This window comes from Salminus brasiliensis, chromosome 17 (genome assembly GCF_030463535.1).
Source record: "Salminus brasiliensis chromosome 17, fSalBra1.hap2, whole genome shotgun sequence".
NCBI lineage: Eukaryota > Metazoa > Chordata > Actinopteri > Characiformes > Bryconidae > Salminus > Salminus brasiliensis.
The window spans coordinates 34070327-34093680 of NC_132894.1; the positions used below are offsets into that span (position 1 = coordinate 34070327).

The 23354-nt window shown below is 46.4% G+C and overlaps 1 protein-coding gene across 1 annotated transcript in view; it reads left to right on the forward strand.

Annotated features, from left to right (window-relative positions):
* Positions 1-18129, forward strand: part of chsy1 (chondroitin sulfate synthase 1) — a 60517-nt gene extending 42388 nt beyond the window's left edge. The window contains exon 3 of the mRNA XM_072660265.1: positions 15175-18129. Coding sequence (XP_072516366.1) covers positions 15175-16770 — 1596 coding nt within the window. The 3' untranslated portion in view covers positions 16771-18129. The remainder of the gene's footprint in view (positions 1-15174) is intronic.
* Positions 18130-23354: the final 5225 nt, after the last annotated feature.

Sequence of the window (23354 nt, forward strand, 5' to 3'; positions counted from 1 at the left end):
AAATCTAAATCAGAAAAAATCATTTTATTTTCAGAATCAGTTTCTATAATCAGACTTTCTGGACTGACTGATTTAGTTTAGTTGAGACTTTTATTAAAATATTTTTATAGTGTTTAATATCTTATAATCCAGTCTGACTCTTCTCCCTGACCAATCAGCTCCTTTACAACACTGCAGTCTAATCGCTTCCTGTAGTGCTACACACTCTGGACTGGTATCTGTGGTCGTTGTTGGTCTACTGGTGTGTAATAACTGGTTTATAGCGGGTAAATGTGCTGCGTGTGATTGGGTTTCTATAGCTAGCGTGCGTGTATTAGCATTAGCGTTAGCCTCCACTCAGTTCTGATTGGGTTCACAGAGAAAGGTGAGCGGTTCTCCGGTTCTCCCGCTGGTAAAACAGAGGGTTTAAAAAGGGTCAGATATTATGGTCTGTTTTCAGGTTTCAGGAACCTCAACTCCTTTATATACCTTCTAAGGACGTCCGCACCACTGCACCAGCTGCCGGCGGGGAACAATGTCCATTAATGGCACCCAGAGTCTGAACGTTGTGGTTAAAACTGAGACTTGAAACTGGTTGGAGATTAAAATAGCCTGTACCCGATCCGTTAAAATATGCCTTAAAAGGCCCTGATCCCAATCCACTGGCTCAGATTGGGACGTCACCATTTGTTGCGTTAAGTATTCAAGCTCGACGGCTACAGCCAGCTCTGTGGCTACTGCCATGGACTGAGTGAAGGCCTCCTCTTCCGCAGGTCTTCCAGACTTGATCAGTGGGCAAAAAGCCTGCTTTAGGCTCCGGGATACATATGTTCTGACTTGTTCTACTAGCTCGACAGTAAACATATGCATCGTTAAAACAGGACCGAGGCGATAATGAGCACAGCTGCAAGTTATATACGTCCCAAAGGCAGCTTCATCATTTATCTTAACTGTTCAGGGAGAGGCGAGGCGAGGCGACTCGAGGTCGAGATCTACTTGAGGGAACCCCTTAAAGCCAGGCCGGTTTTGCTGAAAATGGGAAACGTCCTGAACTTTTGGTTTGTCAAAGGAAGCCCAGCATGGTGGGAAATCGGGACGGCCTCTGACTGACGGAGTGAGGTTTAACATCCGTCACCACTCTGTAGTTGAATGTGGGAAACGGATGGCTGTAATCTCTTCTGGACCCGTCCCATCCTGGTGTTTAAACATCCATTTGTGGCGGCCCTGCTTCGGGGTTATGTTTGGAGTCTGTAAACTTAGCACATTTAACAAACTCTGATTGGTAGGACTCGAGGCTTGTTTAGGGCAGAGTCATACACGGACAGATTACAGGTTACGAGGCTCTTTTTTTAAAACGTAATTTCTCCCTTTGTTGCACTTTTAATCACTTCATTCCTGTATAAACTCTCCCACTTACTTGCCTTTCTTCCTCAGACACACCCACTTTCCACTCCCAGCGCCTCGCTCTCCCTTTCTATGGGCGGCACCTCTTAATGCTAGGCCGGCAGACCACCAACGCTCCTCGAGTGGATTACAGTGCTCCGCACCACTGTTACCCTGTTAGTGTTGTCTGAGGGAGGGAGGCAGGCGGGGGGGGGGGGGGGTGCTCCAAACAATCAACACCAGCTTGGGAATCTGCCTTTCTAAAGATCCTTTCTTTTTCCGGCCTTTTTAAAGTTTACCTAGGTATTCCGGAGGGGTCCTCCAGATGTTAGGTTCGAGGTCTTCTCTTACACTTTCATTGGTCATTGATCATTATTAGATTAATGAATAAAAACACAATACAAAGGCCGTACACTCCTCGATGATGGACCGAGCGAAGTTGGAGTCATGTCTAGCTGCTCGCTGGGCTTTAAACGAGGTCAGGCTTATTTTGCTTCTTGCGGCTTCTCTGTGGTCAAGTACAGTGCTGTCCATGGCTCGGGGAAACTGAGACTTCAAGAAAGTCCAGTCATGAAGGCTGTACTGCACTGTCCCACCCTTCCCTCCCTGTCCTCCCAGACGTGTCCCTGTGTCCGGCTGGGTATTTTTAGAGCTACAGACGGCGAGAGGGAGGAGAGGCGGTCAGTACAGTTTGTCTGCCCTTCTGCTTTTCAATAAGGGAGGATAAACAAATGAACGAACGGCCGAACGAACGGCCGAATGAACTCTCGCTTGCTCGCCTCCTTTCTAGTCTTGCTGCTGAACTGAGCAGCTCAGCCTGTATCTCGGGATGTGGTGGGACACAGATTCTGGTCCTTGAATGTCCATATTCATATCAGTGGCATTATGTCTCAATGGTTCCTGGATGTAGAGTTTTAAGAGAAGTCTTTAGGACCTCCACATTACTGCCTTGAAGAGGTGGTTTTGCTCACTGGTTGGCTGAGCGAGTGGCTGATGGACTGACTTGGTTAACGGTCATTCACATGGACGGCCTCTTGTTTGCTTAGAAAAGACAATTTCTCACACTGACGGCCTGAGGGCTACGTTTTGCCGCAAAGCTAACGATCATCTGTGCTTCTTGAGAGGATGTGTGATCTTGGGTAAGCTGATGTTGGGTCCTCCCACCACCAGCATCGCCCCACAATCAATACCACAGTGGTTTAATTGCGATGGTGGTGTCGGCGTCGCTACTGCACCAGCTGTCGGCCTCGTCCAGCAGCGCTACTGCAGTGCTAGCATCACTGCCACCCCGGCTACCAGCTTTGCCCAGCATGTCTTTCGCTGCTGCACTGGCTGCGCCCAGCATCGGTACTCCATTATTGTCAAGAATACCGCACTGGCCGACGTCGCCCGTCCTCCAACTACCACGATCACGCTTTTAGCGCCACTAGCGCACCAGCTACTGGCCTCACCTTTGTCACAAGCCATGTTCATGAGGTCCATAAGGGCCCTTCACATCTCTAAACACCTAGTAAATATGTGGTCGGTGTCTCTACGGCTCTGAGGGCAAGGCTGGAGGTCACCTGAAATGGTACAATGACTTCATTTTATGCCACAGAACCTTTTTCACGTTAAAAAAAAAAAAAAAACTGATATTTTGGTCCTAAACTCCCTACTGTTGAAATGCCACGATTCTATGTAGCCAATCGTGGTCCAGCAAAATCTAGGTTCCCCTGTTTTTTGTTTTTTCTCATTTAGTGTCTACAACTTTTGGAAGTTCTCTTGACTTTTCAAGAGTCTCACGTCTATTTAATGTATTTTTTTTTAAAGACCTGTGCGCAGCAAGGTTATTCAGGGAATCAAAAGCTTTTACTCTAAAGAACCTTGTTGTAGAACCAGTATTTTCATGTAAACAGCTGTGCTTTGTGCACTCGCTCCAATAGAGGGATGTTCTTTATTTCCATTAGCCCTGAATACTTGTATTAAATCAGACATGACATGCACCCTGAAAGACCCTTTGCCGGCACGGTGCAGGTATAGCTGTCCTTTAGTTATGTGTCCTTTTGATTATCATCCGGTACCTGTGAATAATGCCTCTGCCTCAGAAGGCAGGTGTTGTAGTGCAAGATAGATGAAAGTACTGACTCAGTGTCCGCGCCTCTCTTCCCTATCCTCCTGAAAGGACATGGGTAGATGTGTCAGGCTGAAGGGTGAGCTGTAATTTATGGTGGCAGTTAATGGGGGAAGCTCAGCTGTGCAGAAGACAGAAGGTGGAAAGCATGGCTCTGAAATTGCAGGGAATGCGCCTCGCTGCATACGCTGGGCCTGCGGTAGGGAGGTTTTCCATTCACCGTCCATCTGAAGCCCTTCGGTCCATTTGGCCGCCGTATCTCTCGCGTAGCTGGTCATATTTCATCCTTCCCGTGACTGTGGCTAATGCGTATTCGCGTATTGGCTTCAATCCCGCCAAACATCTCTCGTCTCCATCTCTACAGAGTCGTGACATGCGTCTCTGGCAGGGGGCCAGGTTGCCTATGAGTGAGTTTAAGTTCATCCTTCTGCATGAAGCGTTTTCGGCGGCAGGAAGCAGTGGGAGGGCTGTTGAATAGCCTGTTCCACTCTGCTGAATTCAAACCGCAGCCGCTACTGGAGTTATTTATTTGTTGTATTTTAAGCCTGAGCATTAAGTAGATTACATCTCCTTGGAGTGAGGCTCGAGATGGCCAATTGAATTGGTCTTTATCCAGGGGAGAATTTGACTGAAGGAAACCATTAGAGTCTTCTAATAGACTCGTTCCTCGTTCTCTGAAATGGAAAGGCGGATACTGGTTTTATAGTTCTGGAGTGGACGGTGGTACCAATCAAGAGTAGAGCAACCAACGGCTGGAGCAGTTAATTTGCATGTGTTGACCCCATACGCCATGTCCATGTCCAACACTGGGAGGGTGAAGTCTGAGACATGCGCAACCAGCCACCACCTCTTTACAAGCTTCCGCCAATGCAATGCCCAGCAATAGGGCATCAGCTAGCAAGTGATGTGGGGAGGAGGAGAAAGCAAGGCCACTTGTGCTCTACCAGGGTTCCGGCTGCTGATGGCAGGCAGCATGACCTGGGATTCGAACCAGTGACCTTGGAGTCCTCCTCTTTTTTTGTTTTAATTAACCCACTTGTTCATAGCTCCCCCTAGCACTAGCGATGATCCCCACACTCGTATACCTGCAAAGTCAGCCAATGCCTGCCAATGATGCAGTGTTGCCAGGCAGCCATCGCGCCAAGAAGAAGTTGTGCCCTCTTAGACTCCGGATGCTAATGGCAGGCAGCATGACCCGGGACCTCAAACCATCCACCGGACCACTCTGAGCCCCTCTTATCCTCTCATTTAGGATATAAAATTGGACCTTAATGAGCGTTTAATACCTCTGACATTGGACGTTGTCTTCGTTTGCATTTGGGGAGCAGAACTTGTACCTGTACTTGACCCTTTGTTTCCCAAAGGCCTGACCAGATCACTGTCTGCTGGACAGTATTGCTGTTTTTGCACGTCCAAAAGATCTGGACGTGAAGGATCACAGATGTCCTGCAGATGCACCAGGTCTGGGCACTCTTATTAGGAATTGAAGGGATTCAGAGGTACTTGGGGGTTAACTGTCCAATCACGGGCGCCTTCCACTCTCCGAGAACCTCATATAGAAGCTTTTGAAGCCTCTGTGATGAATACAGGTGCTTTCGGTTTATCCCTTGCCACTATAACCAGTCCAGCGTGTGCTTGGCTGACGTTAGCCCCGCCGGCAGCAGGTTGGGGGCCGGTGCACGTGAACGTTGCAGCTGTAGGTTTTAGTTGAAATACTCATTTTCATCAGATGTCAACCAGCCCCCTGGAACAGAAGAGGGCCAGCAGAGACTGAGGTTTCCTTCTGTTTTGGGCCCTGGCTGCCTAGTCTGGAATCCCCTGACCTGTGTCTGCCCACCACACAGCGAGCAGCTCCTGTTCTCTCCGCTTCCTGTGCAGCTTATGGACTTCAGGCTCCGACCCCACTTCAAGCTGGAATTTCCTCCACCTTTTTTTCTTTCCTAAGTTGGACCTGTCCCCCCCCCCTCCCCTCCCCCAAACCCTCTTAGATTTACTGTTCCCAGTGTAACACTCGTGTTTGCCAGGGTTCGAAATCTAACTCTAAGCCTTTAGTAGGGGGAAGCTTTCAGCACCATCCAACCATGACAGACTTTGCTGGTATTTATATTGAAGAGCTTTGTATCTCGATTTCCTGAAGACCAAAGCGGCTGACCGAAGCTGGCTGGAGTGTGTTAGGCGATCGACTGGCAGTGTTTTCTCTCTGTCTCCAAGACTCTTTCGAAGGCCGAGAGGATCTATGTCCTCTGCACTGCAGAGACGGGGCGATGATGAGCTTCCATCAGTCCGATCAGCGGAAATAGAAACGTCGGTGGGGGGATGAGGAGAAGGGTGTCCCGTCTCTGGCAGGGACACCTATAGATGCCCAGAATTGGTCTAAAAACCCTCGTCAGTGTGTGCCAGCAAAGTTAGACACCCTAGAGAGCAATGGCAGATATAGACTTTCCGTTGGCTAGAGGCTGGCTTTAGATAGCAAGCTTATTTTGACTGTGCTGTGTGTTTGGGCATTATGCCACCCTGTTTGGCTTTGTTATCTGTGTGGTGCGTGTCACCCAGGGTTATCACACTGGGCTGCCCTCAGGAATAGGCCTTTTCTGACCTGCCGAGTGGAGAGCGGGGCCTCCTGACTTGGTCGTCTTCTTCTGCCAGAGCTCTTGAGCAGAGCCAGGAGGCTCTTCTGGGTGCCCTCTTATCTACACAGATAGCTGGCTTGTTGTGTTTACTTCATACACTTAGATAGAGACCCTGACTTTCATCAATGCGCTGTCCAGACGGCACAGACCCGGTTAACTCTCAACTGCTTACAAGAAGGTACCAGAGATGGTTCTCTGTGTGATACCCTAGAAGGTAAAGCACCAGTATCTGAAGGTATGAGGGTGCTCTGGTATGTCCCATGTCCCTGAGAGCGAATCCTAAGCTAATCCAGTTATCTGCTCTAAGGATTTACCATAGTCCGAGTGTTCACCTCCAGACTCTTTATTATATTAGTGCTATTATTTAAATATTGGATGAAGCGGCACTCTGGTGTTTACCAGAACGTCTCCTCCCATAGCCAGCCTTGCTCCCCTTCACCAGATCCTCACCAGTTGCAAAAGTAGGTCAGACTGCCCTGGGTTCACTCAGCGTCTGCAGACTTTCTTTTTTTTTTCTGCCTTTCCGTTCTTTCTGCACGATTGCATCCTGTGTCCGGCAGGGCGTGGTCAGGCCCGTACCGCACCACACCTCAGGCCATTGAGGTCATTTCTGCAGACGTTCAGGTTGTTCCTTCAGGTTTGTGGTCTGCAGAGAGGCCACATGGCCAATTAGTCACCCCTCCAACCTCCTCCAACCTGCTCCTTTCCTTTTTCCCTGACCTGCCCTTTAGCCTGCACTGCTGATGAGCTTCGGAACACGGAGCTTCTCGCCTTCATTTCTCTCGAAGTGTCGCGGGTTTCGCTCACAACAGCTGCAAGATTACCCCATCAGCACTCTGGTGCTACACTGGCAGGAACAGGATGGCACTGATGAAGAAAAGCGGTACACCCCCCACACACCCACCCCTTTGCTGCCACCGTGAAGCAAATCCCATTAAATCAAGCAGCTGGGGGGCTTGGAGAGAGCAGGCTTGTGTAGCCCTGTCTAAGCGTGGCCGCAGCGTTTAGGAGGAAAAAGCAATCTCGCGGATGCTTCTCATCACTCCACTCATCACGCCAGCATAATTTGAGCCACTTTCATTTGACGAGCGCTGACTGACGAGCTCTCGATCGGAATGGAGGGGCTGGATTCCCGGGAGTCGCTGGGCGAATCGCGACCAGTCGAAGCCCTTGATTATACTGCAATAGCAGACTCTGATGACGGCGCTATCGTGAATTATCAGCAGATTGCATTGTTGTGATAATCACTAAGATTAGTAATTAAGCTAGGAAAGGTTGGAGGTCTGCACAGGCCTGAAAATGAAGGCCGAACTGACCAAAGAAACCAGGCAGAGAGAGAAAACGGGTCGAAATGGAGAGGCTGGATTATCTATGCAGGCGACCAATCGGAAGACTCCCCTCTGTTTTTGAGCCCATTTTTCCTAGACTGATACTACAGTGGGGTAGTAGGATGATGAGCTAATGAAATGGTCAGAGGTTAGAGGTCTACACAGGCATTGAACATGAAGGCCAAACCTGACCTCTACCCATAAGCTGATCCCAGTTACTGGTCCCTGTACCATTTTTGCCATCAGCAGCCAGAGTCTGAGAGCGCACAATTTGGCTGTGCTCTCTCCGGGTGGGTGGATGGCGCTCTGTTACTCTCTGTTACTCTGCTCTACAGTCTGTTAGCTGGTATGGCTACAGAACTGGGGCCCCAGAGCTTCGGCTGCCTGGCGATGCTGTGTTGTCGGCAGCAGTTCGAAGAAAGCCAGCGGAGAAGTTGTTACCCTCCTAGTGTCGGGAGCATTGCTAGTGCTAGGGGGAGCTACGATTGAGTGGGTTAACTGGCTGTATCACTTTGGGAGAGGAAAATCAACAAAGAAGCCCGCTATTTTGTCGGGCCTCGTAGAGAGTGTGTATGGAACAATGCCAGGTTGCTGTTTTTGACATGTGAGTCTAGCAGTTGTTTATTAAGTTTATTAAATTTCTGGATGAATGGACCAATAGAAATGCTCCAATTTTTTATTTATTTATTTATTTTTTAAACATTGACTTCCATTAAAAGTTAAAGAAGGGGGTTTCTTCACCTGTGAAGCTACTGTGAAGCTGCAGATACAAGGTTTTTGCCTGACATCAATGACGTGTTGCAGTTTATTTTAAATTAAATATAAGCCACATTTTCAGCCTTTTTTGTACTGTATAGTTTCCACCTGAGCTTATTTTTTATTATATATAAATTTATTATATATAATTTATTATATATAAATAATAAATTAAAATAATTTATAATAATAATAATATTTGTATTATTAGTATTAAATAAAGTAAAAAATATAATAGTAGTATTAGTAGTAGTAGTTATTATTAGTAGTAATTACTATTTATTTTATTATTATTATTTTATTTTTATATAATATATATATATATATATATATATATATATATATATATATATATATATATATATATATATATATATATACACACACACACACACACCAGCAGTTTTGTGGTATTTCAGTCTTTGTTGCCGATTTTGATGGGGTATCTTTCTTTGTCCTCCAGTTTCCAGCCTAGCATCAGTCCTAAACCCGTACTGGGGTGTTGTATTGCTGCCATTGTCTTTGTAGACCGCAGCAGCAGTGTTGTGGGATCAAGTCGTGGCATTTGAATGTCTTCTGTAAGGGACCGAACCAAACACCACCTCTGTTCACCGGGGGAAGCCTATTAGTCATCAGCAGCACGAACAGTTTCCAGAGTCTCTTGCCTGAGAATGATCTCAGGCTCTGTGTTTGTCTCCATGCTGAAAGACCGCCTGTGTGGCTGTTCTTTTTATCTGACCACATCGTCCAGCCTGCTGCACTGAGCTGCACTGAGCTGCACTGAGCTTTACCCACACGGCTGTAATCAGAAGCTGGCCCACGACCTGCTTGATTAGTTCTGTTTATTTATTTATTTAAATCCAGCACCGCAGCCAGTGTTAACGAAGGCGCTAGTCGTAATGTGCCTCACTTAGGAAATCTATAAGCATTGATATGCAGCTCTTGAACGTTCCTCATCTGTTGCGCGAGGGCCTTGAATAATCAGGTGCTGGATGAAGCCATCAATTTTCAGCCCCTCTAGCCTCGAATGTCATTGGCTATGAAATGCTTCAATAAATGGTGCGATGAGGGAAATGTCCTCTTTCCGAGGCCCTTGTCCTTGCTCCCAGGCAGCATGCTCTTTGTGGAGCGACCTCCGGGTCGGATTATTTGCTGAAATGATCCGGCCCGCGAGTGCTGACGGCTAAATCGCCAGGTTTTTATTAACAGGCCGTCTCTGTCTTCAAGGCTTGATTACAGGAACCTGAGGGGCAGTGAAAAGAAGATTTAAGCAGTTGTGTACAGGAACAGTGGGGCTATCTGGAGCTCCTGGACTGGACTTACGTCCACCACGTCTGCTAAAGTGAGGCGCTTTGAGACTAATGTAAATTAGCGTGGATGGTATGATGCACACACACTCATCGCGATGAGGCCTGGAAACCTTAAGCTTTGAGGTATTGAGGGAATTGTAGTGGGTTTATGGGTTAACTGTAGTCTTGTTGGTTATATCCAGCTTGTCCAGAAATGTGTGTCCTCCAAGGGTGGCTCTCAGCATAATTTGCTAAATGGTAGGATGTAGGGTCCCACATCAGTTTGATCCTGGATACAAACACTCGAGCACTGAAGAACACCTGCAGACAAGGAGCCGCTCACATAGGGGAAGGTTATTAGCCATGCAGGCTAGGAGTCGAAGTGGTCACGTGACTAAATGAACCAATCACACAATCCCTCACCCGGTGCCAATCTCTGGCCCTCCAGAAGCCGTTGGTCTGGGGTTCGCTTCAGGTGGACTCTGTGGAAGCTGTCCACTCCCAGTGCGATGGGGGGGGGGGGGATTCCTGAGATTCCTGCTGTGATGTGACGCTGCTTTTCACCGCTTAAGTGTTTGTATTTAGGGAAAATCAGGAAAAGCAATAAACTGATGAACCCAGCTCCTTCAGTTTTGTGAAAATGCACAGAAAAGTGAGGTTCAAAATTCCGTGATCGATCCACGGTTCGAAATGAATTCTTCTTCTGTGTGAAAGCAAACCAGCGATAATGAGCCCCCTCCCTAAACAAGCCCAGAATCCGTCCTGGATGTGGACATGAGTGATGATAAAAATGCTTGGGTCCAGAAATGAGCTCTAGTGTGAAAACACTGTAAGGGATTTGATCCAACACCCTCCTGACGCGAGCAGTGCTTTGGCTGTTTTTCGCTGATTTCTGTGGAAAAGGAGGTGGAGGATAAGGGATGTAAGGGATGTAAGGGATGGGAGGGTGGAGGTAGAGAATCCTTTGCTTTTACAAAATTGGGCCCCTTAAACAATGTCTTTGATGGGTCCATTTCCCCTCATCCCCTCACTTCAGGCATCTCTTCACCTTCAGCCAACACAAACATGAGAGCACCCAGGCTTTTGGCCGTGCAGATCCCGACATGACTAATGCGGCTCGCGACAGAAGCTGCGGAAGCTGCAGTGCCGCTTCAGGAGATTAATTTCACTTCTTGTGTCAACATCCGCTTTCACATCATGAAGAGCGCTTGATTCATCAGCTCTGCGTCATTGCGGGGGCTGCTTAGCTGCTAGCGCGGCTGCAGCGGGTCTGAACGTGGCAGGCTGGTGCGTTTTCATGAGAAGTTCCAGGGAACGGAGGATGCGTGTCTGTACACGCTCAGGCATCCGTCAGTTGGTGCAGTGGCTCCGTGACAGGATCTGTCAAAACTGCTGCTCACTTCTTCTTCTGGTAGGCACCTGGAAACCCCCCTATAATTGATTTGGCCCAGAAAAGGGCCGACCTGACCGATCTGTCTGACGGGCAGGGGAGTTCTGGTGCCTTGCAGACGTACGAATTTGGTGTGAATTGGAGGAAATGGAAAAACAACAGCTGCTGGTTGAGAAGCTAATCAGGCCCATCACCTGTGGCTGTGACCGTTTCTCATATTTAGGCCAAATGTCTTGTAAGGGCTCATCTTTCCTGTGTCTCTGAGCGGAGATCAGGGTGCTGAGCGTGAAACGCTGAGCCTGTGATGTCTGCCCTGGTTTAATATCCTGCGCTCTGACTGGGTAATATCCTGACTGAGACTTCAGTCACTCCTCATGTGAATTTGATTCAGATGAGGTGGTCGTCATTTCTCAAGCCAGCCTCTTCACTCTGCAGCTTTTTAGGTTCTGCAGAAGCTCCATTCAGTGCTTCAGACCATTAGCCACTAATATAGGACCTGGGGAATTTGGGTATGGTTTGGGTAGATATGGGTTACTTGGTGAAGTGGAGTCATCAGCTAGTGTGGGTTATTATTATTATTATTATTATTATTATTATTATTATTACTACTACTACTACCACTACTATTTATAAAAATAATACTACTAATAATAATAATCCACACTAGCTGATGACTCCACTTCACCATGTGCATAAGTAACCCATATCTACCCAAACCATACCCAAATAATAATATAATAATAAGTAGTAGTAGTAGTTGTTGTTGTTGTTGTTGTTAATAATGTTAATAATAATAATAACTTCTACTTATTATTATTATTATTATTATTATTATTATACTTCTTATTATTACTACTACTACTACTATTATTATTATTATTATTATTGCATAACATTTCACAAACATTTGTAATGCAGATTTTTGCAGAAGTTCTGGTGTCAACAAACTGCTGATAAACTGTTCATATGTTCAGCTGATGCAAAGAAGAGTTATGTCAGTGTTTATTTAAAAAAAATAAATAAATACATATATATAATTTTTTTTTTTGGATTAAAGAAAGCATAGCTACTGTATATTGTGAGATCTAATATATATATATGCGCACACACATATGTGCATGCATGCCAAATAGCCCACGGCTACCGGAGGCCTTGTGTTTTCTGAGTATGATAAATTGGTAGGTGCTGCTGCAGGACTGTTAGTTGAAAGATTGCACGCTTCTTTTTGGCAGTATCTGATAAATCTGTAATTTGGGAAATTAGAGGGAAGATACTGCCCCAAACACAGACAGCAGAGCCAAAACCGCTTCCCATTCAGTCCCTGCTGGAGGTCCAGAGCTCTGTGGAACAGGCAGTGTTGGACACTAGTGGACTATAGGAAATTGAATGGGCTTTAATTCAGCTAGAGCATCGCAGTAAATCCACGTTACAGATCATAACTCAGTTCTGCTCTTCAACAGAGTCAGTACGGATTATATCGTTGCTGTCCTGCAAAAACCTTGTATCTCCATTTATAATGTATTTATTGCTATTTATTACAGTTCTCTTTAATGTGAATCGGGCAGTTTTTCTTTATATTGTCAGAATTTCATGCTGAGTAGACCAATAGAAATGCTCCAGAATGACTTCAATGATTTAAACCTTTTGACGTTTGACTTCCGTTGTCTTCAGTAAAGCTGCCGTATTGGAGATACGAGGTGTTTTGCACATGAAGGCGTGGTTATTCTGAAAAACTTTACAAACTTTTCAGAAGTGTCATTTTTCCTTCTCCGATTGCCCTCAGATAACCCGTCATCAGTGCCTCCATGCATCCTCTTCCGGAGAAGTTTGAGTACACTGCCGGCCTCCTGTGGTGACACTTCTTCAGTGGTGGTGTTTCAGTGTCCTCGCTGTCCCTTCCTCTCTCTCTCTCTCTCTCTCTCTCTCTCTCTCTCTCTCTCTCTCTTTCTCTCTCTCATTATATTTAGGGTCAGCATCTTAGCAGGCAAAGCTGGTCTTACAGCAGCATAAGGGGTCAGACTCTACATGAGGCCCATTACGCTGCAGTGGAGCCAATTAAAAGGCTCTAATAGCATTTTTAAATTAGATTTGCATGACTGGCAGGGCAGCAGCGGCAGCAAAGGTGGCGGGACGTTCTCTGTAGTAGTAGATAAGTGTCGTTTGTCCCGGGGTCCGACTCTCTTGCTCCGAGCTCTGCCTTCGGGCTGATGGATGGCGGTGCAGGGGCGCTGCAGGGCCAGCGTTGACTCAGCACAGCCCGTCACTGGGCAGTTATTTACTACAGGCATGTGTGTACACGCACTCCGGGCGCAGTGCATGCATCACATACACACATTAAAAAAAAAAAAACAGCCCGTGGAAAATTACAGCCTGTGAACGAAAGCAAATCAGAGATTCTCACAAATAAAGAAATCTGCTGGATGATTTTGAGAGCTGGGGCTTGTTTACGTGTTGGTTTGCTGAGGGGATAGGGAGTCTTGGCCTGAACAGGTGTTGATTTAGGTGCTTTGATTCTGGTAAATATCTACTATGTACCACTTTCAGCTTCATTCGTTTATTATTTATTTATTTAATTAATTAATTATTAATTCAGTACACATAATTACATTCATGGCCTTTGGCTGATGCTCTTATCCAGAGCTCTTGCATGTGGATCATGTTATACAAGTAAGAGAATGTAGAGTTTAGGAGTCTTACACAATGCCCCCCCCCCCCCACCCCTGAGATGGCTTATACAGCCTGTACTGTAAATGTAAATTTTTTTTATTATTATTATTTTAATTATTGGCTTCAGCTTTGCTGGCTTTTTCTCACTGGATAAAAAAAAGGCTTGTAATGGAAATGAGATGTTGCCTGAGCGACAAAAATCGGCTAATACTGCCCCCCCCCAGTGGATTCCACTGTCTTATCTGTAGGCATTAAGTGCTTTTGTCCCGTGGTAATGTGTTTGTTCAGGCTCAGGGACGTTGGAGGACGGTGCGATTGTGGTGACTGCAAATTCGCGTCACTCTTTTCTTCACGAGCACCCTTGAGTTCATTCCTCTGGCATCCTCGGTCCCAAGGATGCTGCGGCTGTGCAGAGGTCACAGGGTAAATGTGTTCATAGCATAACGGTTGCGTCGGCCTCCGGACGCCGGGCTGGAGAGAGCAAGCTGAGCTTGAGGAGTGAAGGGGAAGGGTAGTAAACCTCTAACAGCGACTCTGCCATCATGTAGCACCTGGTCGGAGGTGTGTGTGTGTGTGTGTGTGTGTGTGTGTGTGTGTGCGTGTGTGCGCGCGCGCGCGCGCTCTACCTAGATATATAGCCTTAAGCTCAGCAGCAGCCTCCTGTTTTACCTGCACATCTGCCAGCACCTTCAAATGGAAGCACACAAGGTCCTGAAGGTGATGAGTGCTTCTGCTTTCATTTCCAGACGTGCCATTCAGCAGTCGTTCCCTCACAGCTGTAATGACCGGACTGACCAGGTCGTTGTCCGTAAGGGAATTGGTATAATGAATCATGAAGTGCTAATTAAGGAAGGGAACCAGCAGTTGGCTAATTAGAGGCTTTGCTAATGATGAGGGGAACGCTAGTTGAAGGTAGGAGCTTCCAGACTGCTGCTGCTGCCTCTCAGCTGGAGGAGGGCTTTTCTCAGGTCACTCCGACCTTGCTTTCTGGCACCCCGTTTCTCTCTCTCCGCTTTATCCCTCTCTTGACCGCAGCCACGGGTTTAGAAACGCTGCTGGAGTCCAATTTTTTCACCTTCTGTAGCTGATTGTGCTGGAAATGAGCGGTCAGTCTGGGGGTGACTGAGACGGAGACTCGTGTTTAGATCACTGTAGGGTTTTTAATTGAAATCCGGCACACAGGAGGCCGACTCAGGAGTCAGGAGACTGGATCTTTAGCAGCAGAGAGTATTCACCTGCAGATCAGAAAGTCAAACACGGGCACAGCGGAGTTGATCATGGGCAGTCTAGTCCAGTCTGACCCGGTCCAGTCCAGTCTGAAAGTTTGTAATTGCCATACAAACAAAGGAGTTATATATATATATATATATATATATATATATATATATATATATATATATATATATATATATTAGAAAATGAGGGCCGCATTATTATTATTATTTTATTTTTATTATTATTTATTTATTTATTTATTTATTTTTGTAGCAAGCAAGTTGTAGCATGTGACCATGACATGACCTTACGTGACCTTGCACATCCTGTGATGGGACTACTGCGCATGCTCACATAGCACCGATGTCTCGTACAGCCGGACTGTCAGCTTTTTAAAATCCCTCATTTGTCCTGTCTTCTCTTTCAGATGCAGCAGCTGTTCTACGAGAACTACGAGCCGAACAAGAAGGGCTACATCCGAGACCTCCACAACAGCAAGATCCACAGGGCCATCACGCTCCATCCCAACAAGAACCCGCCTTACCAGTACCGCCTCCACAGCTACATGCTGAGCCGCAAAATTGCCGAGCTTCGCCACCGCACCATTCAGCTTCACCGGGAGATCGTGCAAATGAGCCGCTACGGCAACACGGAGGTGCGCAAAGAGGACCTGCAGCTCGGCGTGCCTCCCTCCTTCATGCGGTTCCATCCTCACCAGCGGGAGGAGGTGCTGGAGTGGGAGTTCCTCACGGGGAAGTACATTTTCTCCGCCCTGGACGGGCAGCCCCCGCGCCGCGGCATTGACTCCTCACAGAAGATGGCGCTGGACGACATTATCATGCAGGTTATGGAGATGATTAACGCCAATGCCAAGACGCGAGGGAGGGTCATCGACTTCAAGGAGATTCAGTATGGCTACCGGAGGGTCAACCCCATGTATGGAGCCGAATACGTGCTCGACCTGCTGCTGCTGTACAAGAAGCACAAGGGGAAGACCATGACCGTACCGGTGAGAAGACACGCCTACCTTCAGCAGACTTTCAGCAAGATCCAGTTCCTGGAGGAGGAAGAAATGGACGCCAGAGCGCTGGCCGCCAGGATCAACCAGGACTCGGACTCCCTGTCGTTCCTCTCCAGCTCCCTCAAGATGTTCGTGCCGTTCAAGCTCAGCGGCTCGGGCTCAGAGCAGCACGAACCCAAAGAGAAGAAGGTCAACATCCTCGTGCCGCTGGCGGGACGCTACGAGATCTTTGTGCGCTTCATGGCCAACTTTGAGAAGATCTGTCTCATCCCCAGCCAGAACGTCAAGCTGCTAATTCTTCTCTTCAGCACCGACAACAACACGGAGCGGGTCAAGCAGATCGAGCTGATGAGGGAGTATCGGTTGAAGTATCCCAAAGCAGACATGGAGATCAAGCCCGTTTCTGGCCCCTTCTCCCGCGCCCTGGCCCTGGAGGTCGGCTCGGCCCACTTCACCAACGACTCCTTGCTCTTCTACTGTGACGTGGACCTACTATTTACCGCCGATTTCCTGAAGCGCTGCCGCGGAAACACCGTATTCGGAGAGCAGACGTACTTTCCCATCATCTTCAGCCAGTACGACCCAAAGGTCGTCTACGCGGGAAAAGTGCCCAGCAACAACCACTACGTGTTCACGTCCAAGACGGGCTTGTGGAGGCACTACGGCTTTGGCATCGTCTGCGTCTACAAGGGGGACCTGGTCAAGGCCGGCGGCTTTGACGTCTCCATCCAAGGCTGGGGGCTGGAAGACGTGGACCTCTTTAACAAATTCGTCCAGTCAGGGATCAGCTTGTTCAGGAGCACGGACACCGGCATCGTGCACGTTCACCACCCCGTCATATGTGACCCCAACCTAGATCCCAAACAGTACAAGATGTGCCTGGGTTCCAAAGCCTCGTCCCATGGTTCCACGCAGCAGCTGGCCGAGCTGTGGCTGGAGAAGTACGACCACGGCTTTCGGAGGATCTCTAGTTCTAATAACGGATCAATGAGGACAGCATAGGCCCTGCAAGCTTGGACCTGCTCCTGCCCGTCTTCCTCTTTATGGTGTTTTTCAACTACCTAATTTATTTTTTCATAGAAAAGAACTCTGTGGATATATTTTGAAATAACTCCTTTTATAACGTATTCAAAAACAAAAAACAAAAACCTTTTTTTTTTTCTCTCTGTTTCTTTTTTTTATACCAATGCTAAAAAAAATTTAAAAAAATCAGATAGGTAAAAAAAAAAAAAGGCGTCCGAAGTGCTGGAACACCAGTTTTCTTTCCCACGAATTCAGTATAATAATAATAATAATGTTGATGAGCGTTGTATTTATGGAGGACTCTTACGAAGTATACTGTGTACCTCAGTGATGTGCACACCAGTCACAGTGTCGTGGAGGAGGGACTCTCTCTTTTTTTTTTTTTTTTCGATGAGGGTCAGGTTTCAGATGTGCAAATGTGGTGTTGGGGGGAAATGGTTAATGTATTCTTACTTGTGAATGTTTACAGAAAGCCACACGTACAAGTGATACGTCTTTCGACAAACCGACAAACCAACAATCTTAATTCTTGCAGTTAAGGGCCGTAGATCATGTCTTCGCTTCTGTTGATTTTCTTTCTTATGATCTGTAATGACACTGTTGTTCTGTTTTTGTTCATTTTATTCATTCGTTTGTTTGTTTGTTTACTTTTCACGATTTTGACATGTGAACAGAACTGCTGGATCCTGGTTTGGACCTTTCCAACTCATTCCCACTGTCTAATTTATTGAATGCAGTCTCATGTGCGATATCGGACTGAGGTTATGTATATTAGCGATTGTACAACCAATCATCAGTCGCCGACTTTCGTTCCTTTCGTTTGTTTTTGTTTGTTTTAGATTTTTGTTTTGTTTGTTTTTTTTCTCTTTTGCAAATTTATTTGGTTACCAAAGACTTTTTGCACAGTTGCTGTAGGTATTGTGTGGGTGGGTGTGAGAGTGAGTGTGTATGAGTGAGTGAATGTGTGTATGTATGGAGGCGGAAGAACTGTCATGAACAGGAAATGAACTCTAGGATGGCGGTACGGAGCATCATGTTTTATACAGTTTTTGGAAAAGACACGTTAACTAGACCCACAGAATGAATCACTGCGGAGCCTGTCTCCCTGAATCTGCACGGCTCTTATCTTATCACTTATCCGATTTACGTTGATGCTGTTGAATGATACGCAGGATCTGGATTGCTGAAGGGGTGAATGATGCCCAACCGCCTCGCCTTTTGGACTTGTGGACCGCTCTCCCACAGTGTTATACACACTTCTTTTCTTTTTTTTTTCTGTCCGGAGCTTTTTTTTTTTTTTTTGTACTTCTGTTCTTTGTTAGCTCCCATCCAACTGGGTAAGGGTTATATATTTAATTAATAAATAGAAAAAAAAAAAGTTTGTTAAATGCTTGTCCTTGTGTTTTGTTCAGCGTGAGGCCGGGCCGCCACTGAATGTGCTGCGTTGAGAATCTTTGAGAAGCTTTCACCCACCCGTAATGCCCCGGTCTAATTCCGTACAAGCCAGTCAACAACAGGACTCCAGTAAACAGGCTGTTCAATGGAGGGGGTGAAGGAGAGACCGACGGAGTGGTCCTCGATACGTTCGGCAACAATTAGAGGCCTAATTAAACTGTTTCACAAGACTTGCCGGACTTGAAGGGATGGCCAATAAGCGGCGTTTGCCAGTAGATGCTCAGTGGGCAGGGGTGACCTGCACAGATTCCAGCAAGCAATTAAGAAGAGAGGCTGTTTAGCAGTGTGAGCCTCAACCTCATCTTCAGAAGGCTTTTCACATGGGCCATGGGAGCAACTCCTTCTGGAAGAATACCTAGAAAAGTTCTCCTGAGGTTTGTGAGGAGGGAGGCAGCTGTTTCATAAAGATAAATAGTAAATAAGTAAAGAACTGGACTAAAGCAAGGTAAACCAACTCTGGGAACAAGCTGGGTTTAGGAAAATCGCCAAGTTGTGGCCAGTCCCAGCTACTGGCTAGGCCCACCTCTTATAAATCTGGAAGACGTAGACCTCTTTAACAAACTTGGTTGTTTTCTCACCTGTCCACTGGTAGAGCTGTTGAGCACAATACACATGAACACCCTACTGCCTGTCTGTTGTGTACTTGAAGAAGAATTGGTAAAACAGCGCGTAGAGATACTATTGGAGAACATCCAGCTGTTTCTGAACTTTTTGGAGTTTAAAGAGAAATTAATGGACCGGCATCAATGGAGAAACGTTAAGGGTTCCTCGTTTTGCTTTAGTTCAGGTTAGGAGTAGGTTATGGTTGGGGTTTAAGGTGTAGGTTAAGGTTAGATTTAAGCTTAGGGTTAGGTGTATGTGTAGTGTAGGGTGATCATTTTTGGACAGTTTTCCAGCGTGTCATTGGTTACAGTAACGTTGGATTTGACGATGCCAAGAGGAGTCGACTGTAAACCTCATAAAGGATCTTTTTTTTCAGCTGGAATTTTAATGTAATGACTGAACTGTACACCACCAGGGTACAGATTGTCTTCAGGTCATTTTTTTTTTACCGTTAGGACAAGTATTGATTGATTTGATTGATTAAGTAAGGGTTGATTGTTCCTCATCCAGAATGAAGCTCGGTCAGTGCTGGTCTTCAGTCGGTCCAGTCAGAGATGAGGGGATGTAGTGTTAGCATAAGGGAGATAGACATTCTGCAGCTACCCTACCCACCCAGATAGAGCAAGGTTGGCTGTGCTCTCTTGGTCCCTTGGTCACTGATGGCTGTGATGGCATTGCCAGGAACTGAACTTTGTGATCTGCTGACAATAGGGCCAGTGTTTAGGCAGTTCTGCAACGTGGAAGGCCCTGGTCCATGATCTTGTATTTCCAGGACCGGGGCTGGCCACCTCTGATTTAATCATCCTGGAGAGTTCAGATCCAACACCCCTGGCTCTAACATTTAAGGCGATCCCCTGGTAGACTTCCAGAACCTGGTGTGGACTCGCCTGTTTGAACTGGAAAGAAACAATGATTATGCAATCTTCTACTTTCATTTCACAGCTGATCTTGAGGAAGGAGGAGAACAGTCATAATTGGCCGTGGTACACCACAGAATGTTGCCTGACAATACACACCTCAGACTGAACAAGTTTATTGACGATACTGGTTTCTGGCCTTGGATTCTTTCCTTAGTCACACAAGTTTTGCTTGAGTCACAGCATGTGGGTTGCACAATAGCCTTGTGCGATTATGCAATACGTGACTTAGCGCTCTGATTTGGCAGCTGTTTGGCACTGTCAGCGGGGTATTTTGATAAACATAAATGCAGATGGAGGACCAGAGAGCCATGTTGTACTAGTAAGATCTAGAAGACTTCCGTCCTTCCAGTCTGAAATGTAAACACAGTGGAAATCAAATCCTTACACTGGTGATGGGAGAGCGTACTGGTAGTGCTGGGGTAAGATCAGAGCACAAGCTGAGGTGGCGGCCTGGCCTCGCTTGGAAAAGTCGCTTGTGGTTGCTGGATCTGATGCAAGTCAGTACACTCTTTTTTTTTTTCTGTGCACAATTTCCCCTCTGGGCTAATGGGATCCCCAGAGATTGGAAGGAAACACGACGTGACCCTGCTCCATAGGCCGGAGCTGTTAGTTTCTCCTTGTTTTTAAACAGCAGGATAGATCTAAAAGGATAAAGCTCCCGTGTCCAGTATAGACAAGCGAGGCCATGGTAATTTTGAGGATCGACATCTTCAAATATTCTTAGTTGTACTCATTTCCATTTACCACCCCGTAGCTACGACTACACTCATACTAGTACCCAGTGTTGGGAAGGCGAAGGTTAGCGCATGCTTCCTCCATTAAACTCCACTGTATCTTTTTTTTAAGCTGCTGCTAAAAACTTGTAACCAGCAGTTACATCTGTTACGTCAGCCCACTGACCCCACACTGAACATCTGGGAGGAGAGATTCATCTAGGTCATCGTATTCATCTAGGCTTGACTGGTATAATGGTAATACTGTGCAGCTGTGGCATCCTCAGCCATCTCCTGATAACAGGCCTAGTGCCTTGACTGCATGCATCACTACTGATTTTGCGTTATCCTGCCCAAATGTCCCCACTATGGCCACTACTGACCCCATGTAGTGTTCAAAAATGACCCACCACCATGTTTAACAGCAGAATCCTTTTTCAGCTGGACATATAATGACTTTCCCTAGAGTGAAACACCACCTCAAGGGGAGTATAGAGAAAGTTAAGACTGCACAAGGGTTACACAGTAGGCCTTCCTGTCCAGCCTACCTCTATTAATAGGCTCTAGCTAGGTCGCTCAGCTCAGCCTGGGCTGCTGATGAACAAGTGTCCTCAAATCTGGGCCTTGAATCCAGTCTCCAGTCCAGGATTTTGTTAATGCTGGAAGTTCAGAAAACAGCTAGTGGAACTGATTGACTACGTAGTGTCACACCTACCAACGACTACAAAGAAAAGCACCGTAAACTGAATTCAAGGTTCAGATTTGAAGACCTCTGCCATAGAAGAAACCCCCTTCGGTAGCTTAGCACTTTATATATTTTTCGAACCTTTCATTGGATATTCCATAATATATAGGTTCTAAAACACCCATATATCAATAACCAATCAGGACCATTCATTTTCCATCAGTGCTACAAAAAAGAACTTGTATTGTCCTTGTATTGTCTTAGTGTTCAAAAATGACCCGCCACCATGTTTAACAGCAGAATCCTTTTTCAGCTGGACAGATAATGACTTTCCCTAGAGTGAAACACCACCAGGGTGCATAGATTATCCTCGGGTCATTTTTGACCCTTAGGACAAGGGGAGTATAGAGAAAGTTAAGACTGCACAAGGGTTAAACAGTAGGTCTTCCTGTCCAGCCTCCTCTATTAATAGGCTCTAGCTAGGTTGCTCAGCTCAGCCAGGGCTGTTGACGAACAATTGCAGGATTCTGAGATTGATCCCAGGTGGGTGTAACGAGAAATGGACTTTCTTGTTTGTGGAGGCTGTATCCATGTTCTGCCCAGTGAACACTGTCACTGTGCCCTTGAGCTAGGCAATTATACCCAAGATGCTGCCCACCTCGGTAATCCAATTCCATCTACTTTCATGCTCCCTAGGGTTTGCTTTTAAATGAGAATGAATTCTCAAGGCACTTTTTTTCTTTCTTTTGTCATTTTCTCATTTATTTATTTATTTATTTGTGGAAAATGATCCACCATCCTAGCATGGCCTTAAAGTTCGACACGGCCCTGTAATTCTGCAGCCTAGGACTGGAGCCAGCGCTCTCTTCTTGGGCCTTGTCCACATTCACAAGATTTTACACTCATGCTCTCAAGGACACAAAACCGCCACTGTAATCTCGTCATGTTGCAGAGAAGTCGGCTCAGTAGAGCGGCGGGGCATTTTAGAAATGACTGATTTGCATTGCAGAGAGATTAGAGATTATCTCCGAAGACCAAAGACAATATTCCATGCTTGCTGATCTGTGAGCGAGGCAGAGAAAATGAAGCATGACATCTCACGGAAGCGCCGGCGCTAAACATCGCTCTAATTCCACACCGACTGTCACATTAGCCAGGTGGCCAAGTATCATGAGGCGAGAGTTTGTTCACAGGAGACAGCATAGCAAAGCATTTCCCCAAAGCATTACGGTCTATCAAACTCCCATCAATGTGAAGACACTCTCCTTCAAAGTAGTAAAATTCCCATTGCTGACAATCCAGCGTTCTGCTGTGTATGAGCACCATAGAAATGCACTGGCAGTAGAATAGGACCCTCTGAAACACAAGGTTATCATAAGTCTAGTCTTGGACTAAATGGATCTCTTTGATATCCCGAGATCCTTAAGAGGAGATGGTCTCTGTCCGGTCCCAAACGAACTCCATAAATTTGAGCTAAACGGCTCCCGTAAACGAAGCAATTCAACTGCAGGTGTGAAACGGCCTTATAAATGAGAAGGTGATTGAGGGGGTGCCCTAAATGGGGGGCTGTTATGACTAATAGCAGCCCTAAAAAATTATTAGCAGAGTATTTTGGCATTTGAATTGTTAGAGCTGGTGGGTCCAGTGTAGTATCTTTTCGGGTGGCCCAAAGCCCCCCCAGCACCCAGAGGAGTTGAACCTGATACTGCAGGAACACGGAGACTCTTAAGAAACTCCCTTGATTTTAGAAGAAACCTATCGATGAGCAAGTGCCTTCAAATCTTTGGAGATGTGGCTGGTTTCCCAGGCACAGATTAAGTCTAGTCTTGGACTAAATGGATCTCTTGGTTATCCTTAATCTGACCAAAAGCCAGAGAGGTGAATAATTCTGTGGAAACCTTCATGAACGTCTTATACAACAGATGTTCTGGTCTTAAATCGGACCCTGGTTCATTTTCAGCCTTGGTGAGATTTGTTTGGGTAGCTGTGAATACACTAATCACACTCAGATACGGACCATTTCGGACGGTTTTCGAAATATGACCACGATCCGACCCAACTAGCGGGTATACTCCATAAATTTGAGCTAAATGGCTCCCGTAAACAGAGCAATCCAACTGCAGGTGTGAAACGGCCTTATAAATGAGAAGGTGATTGAGGGGGTGCCCTAAACGGGGGGCTGTTATG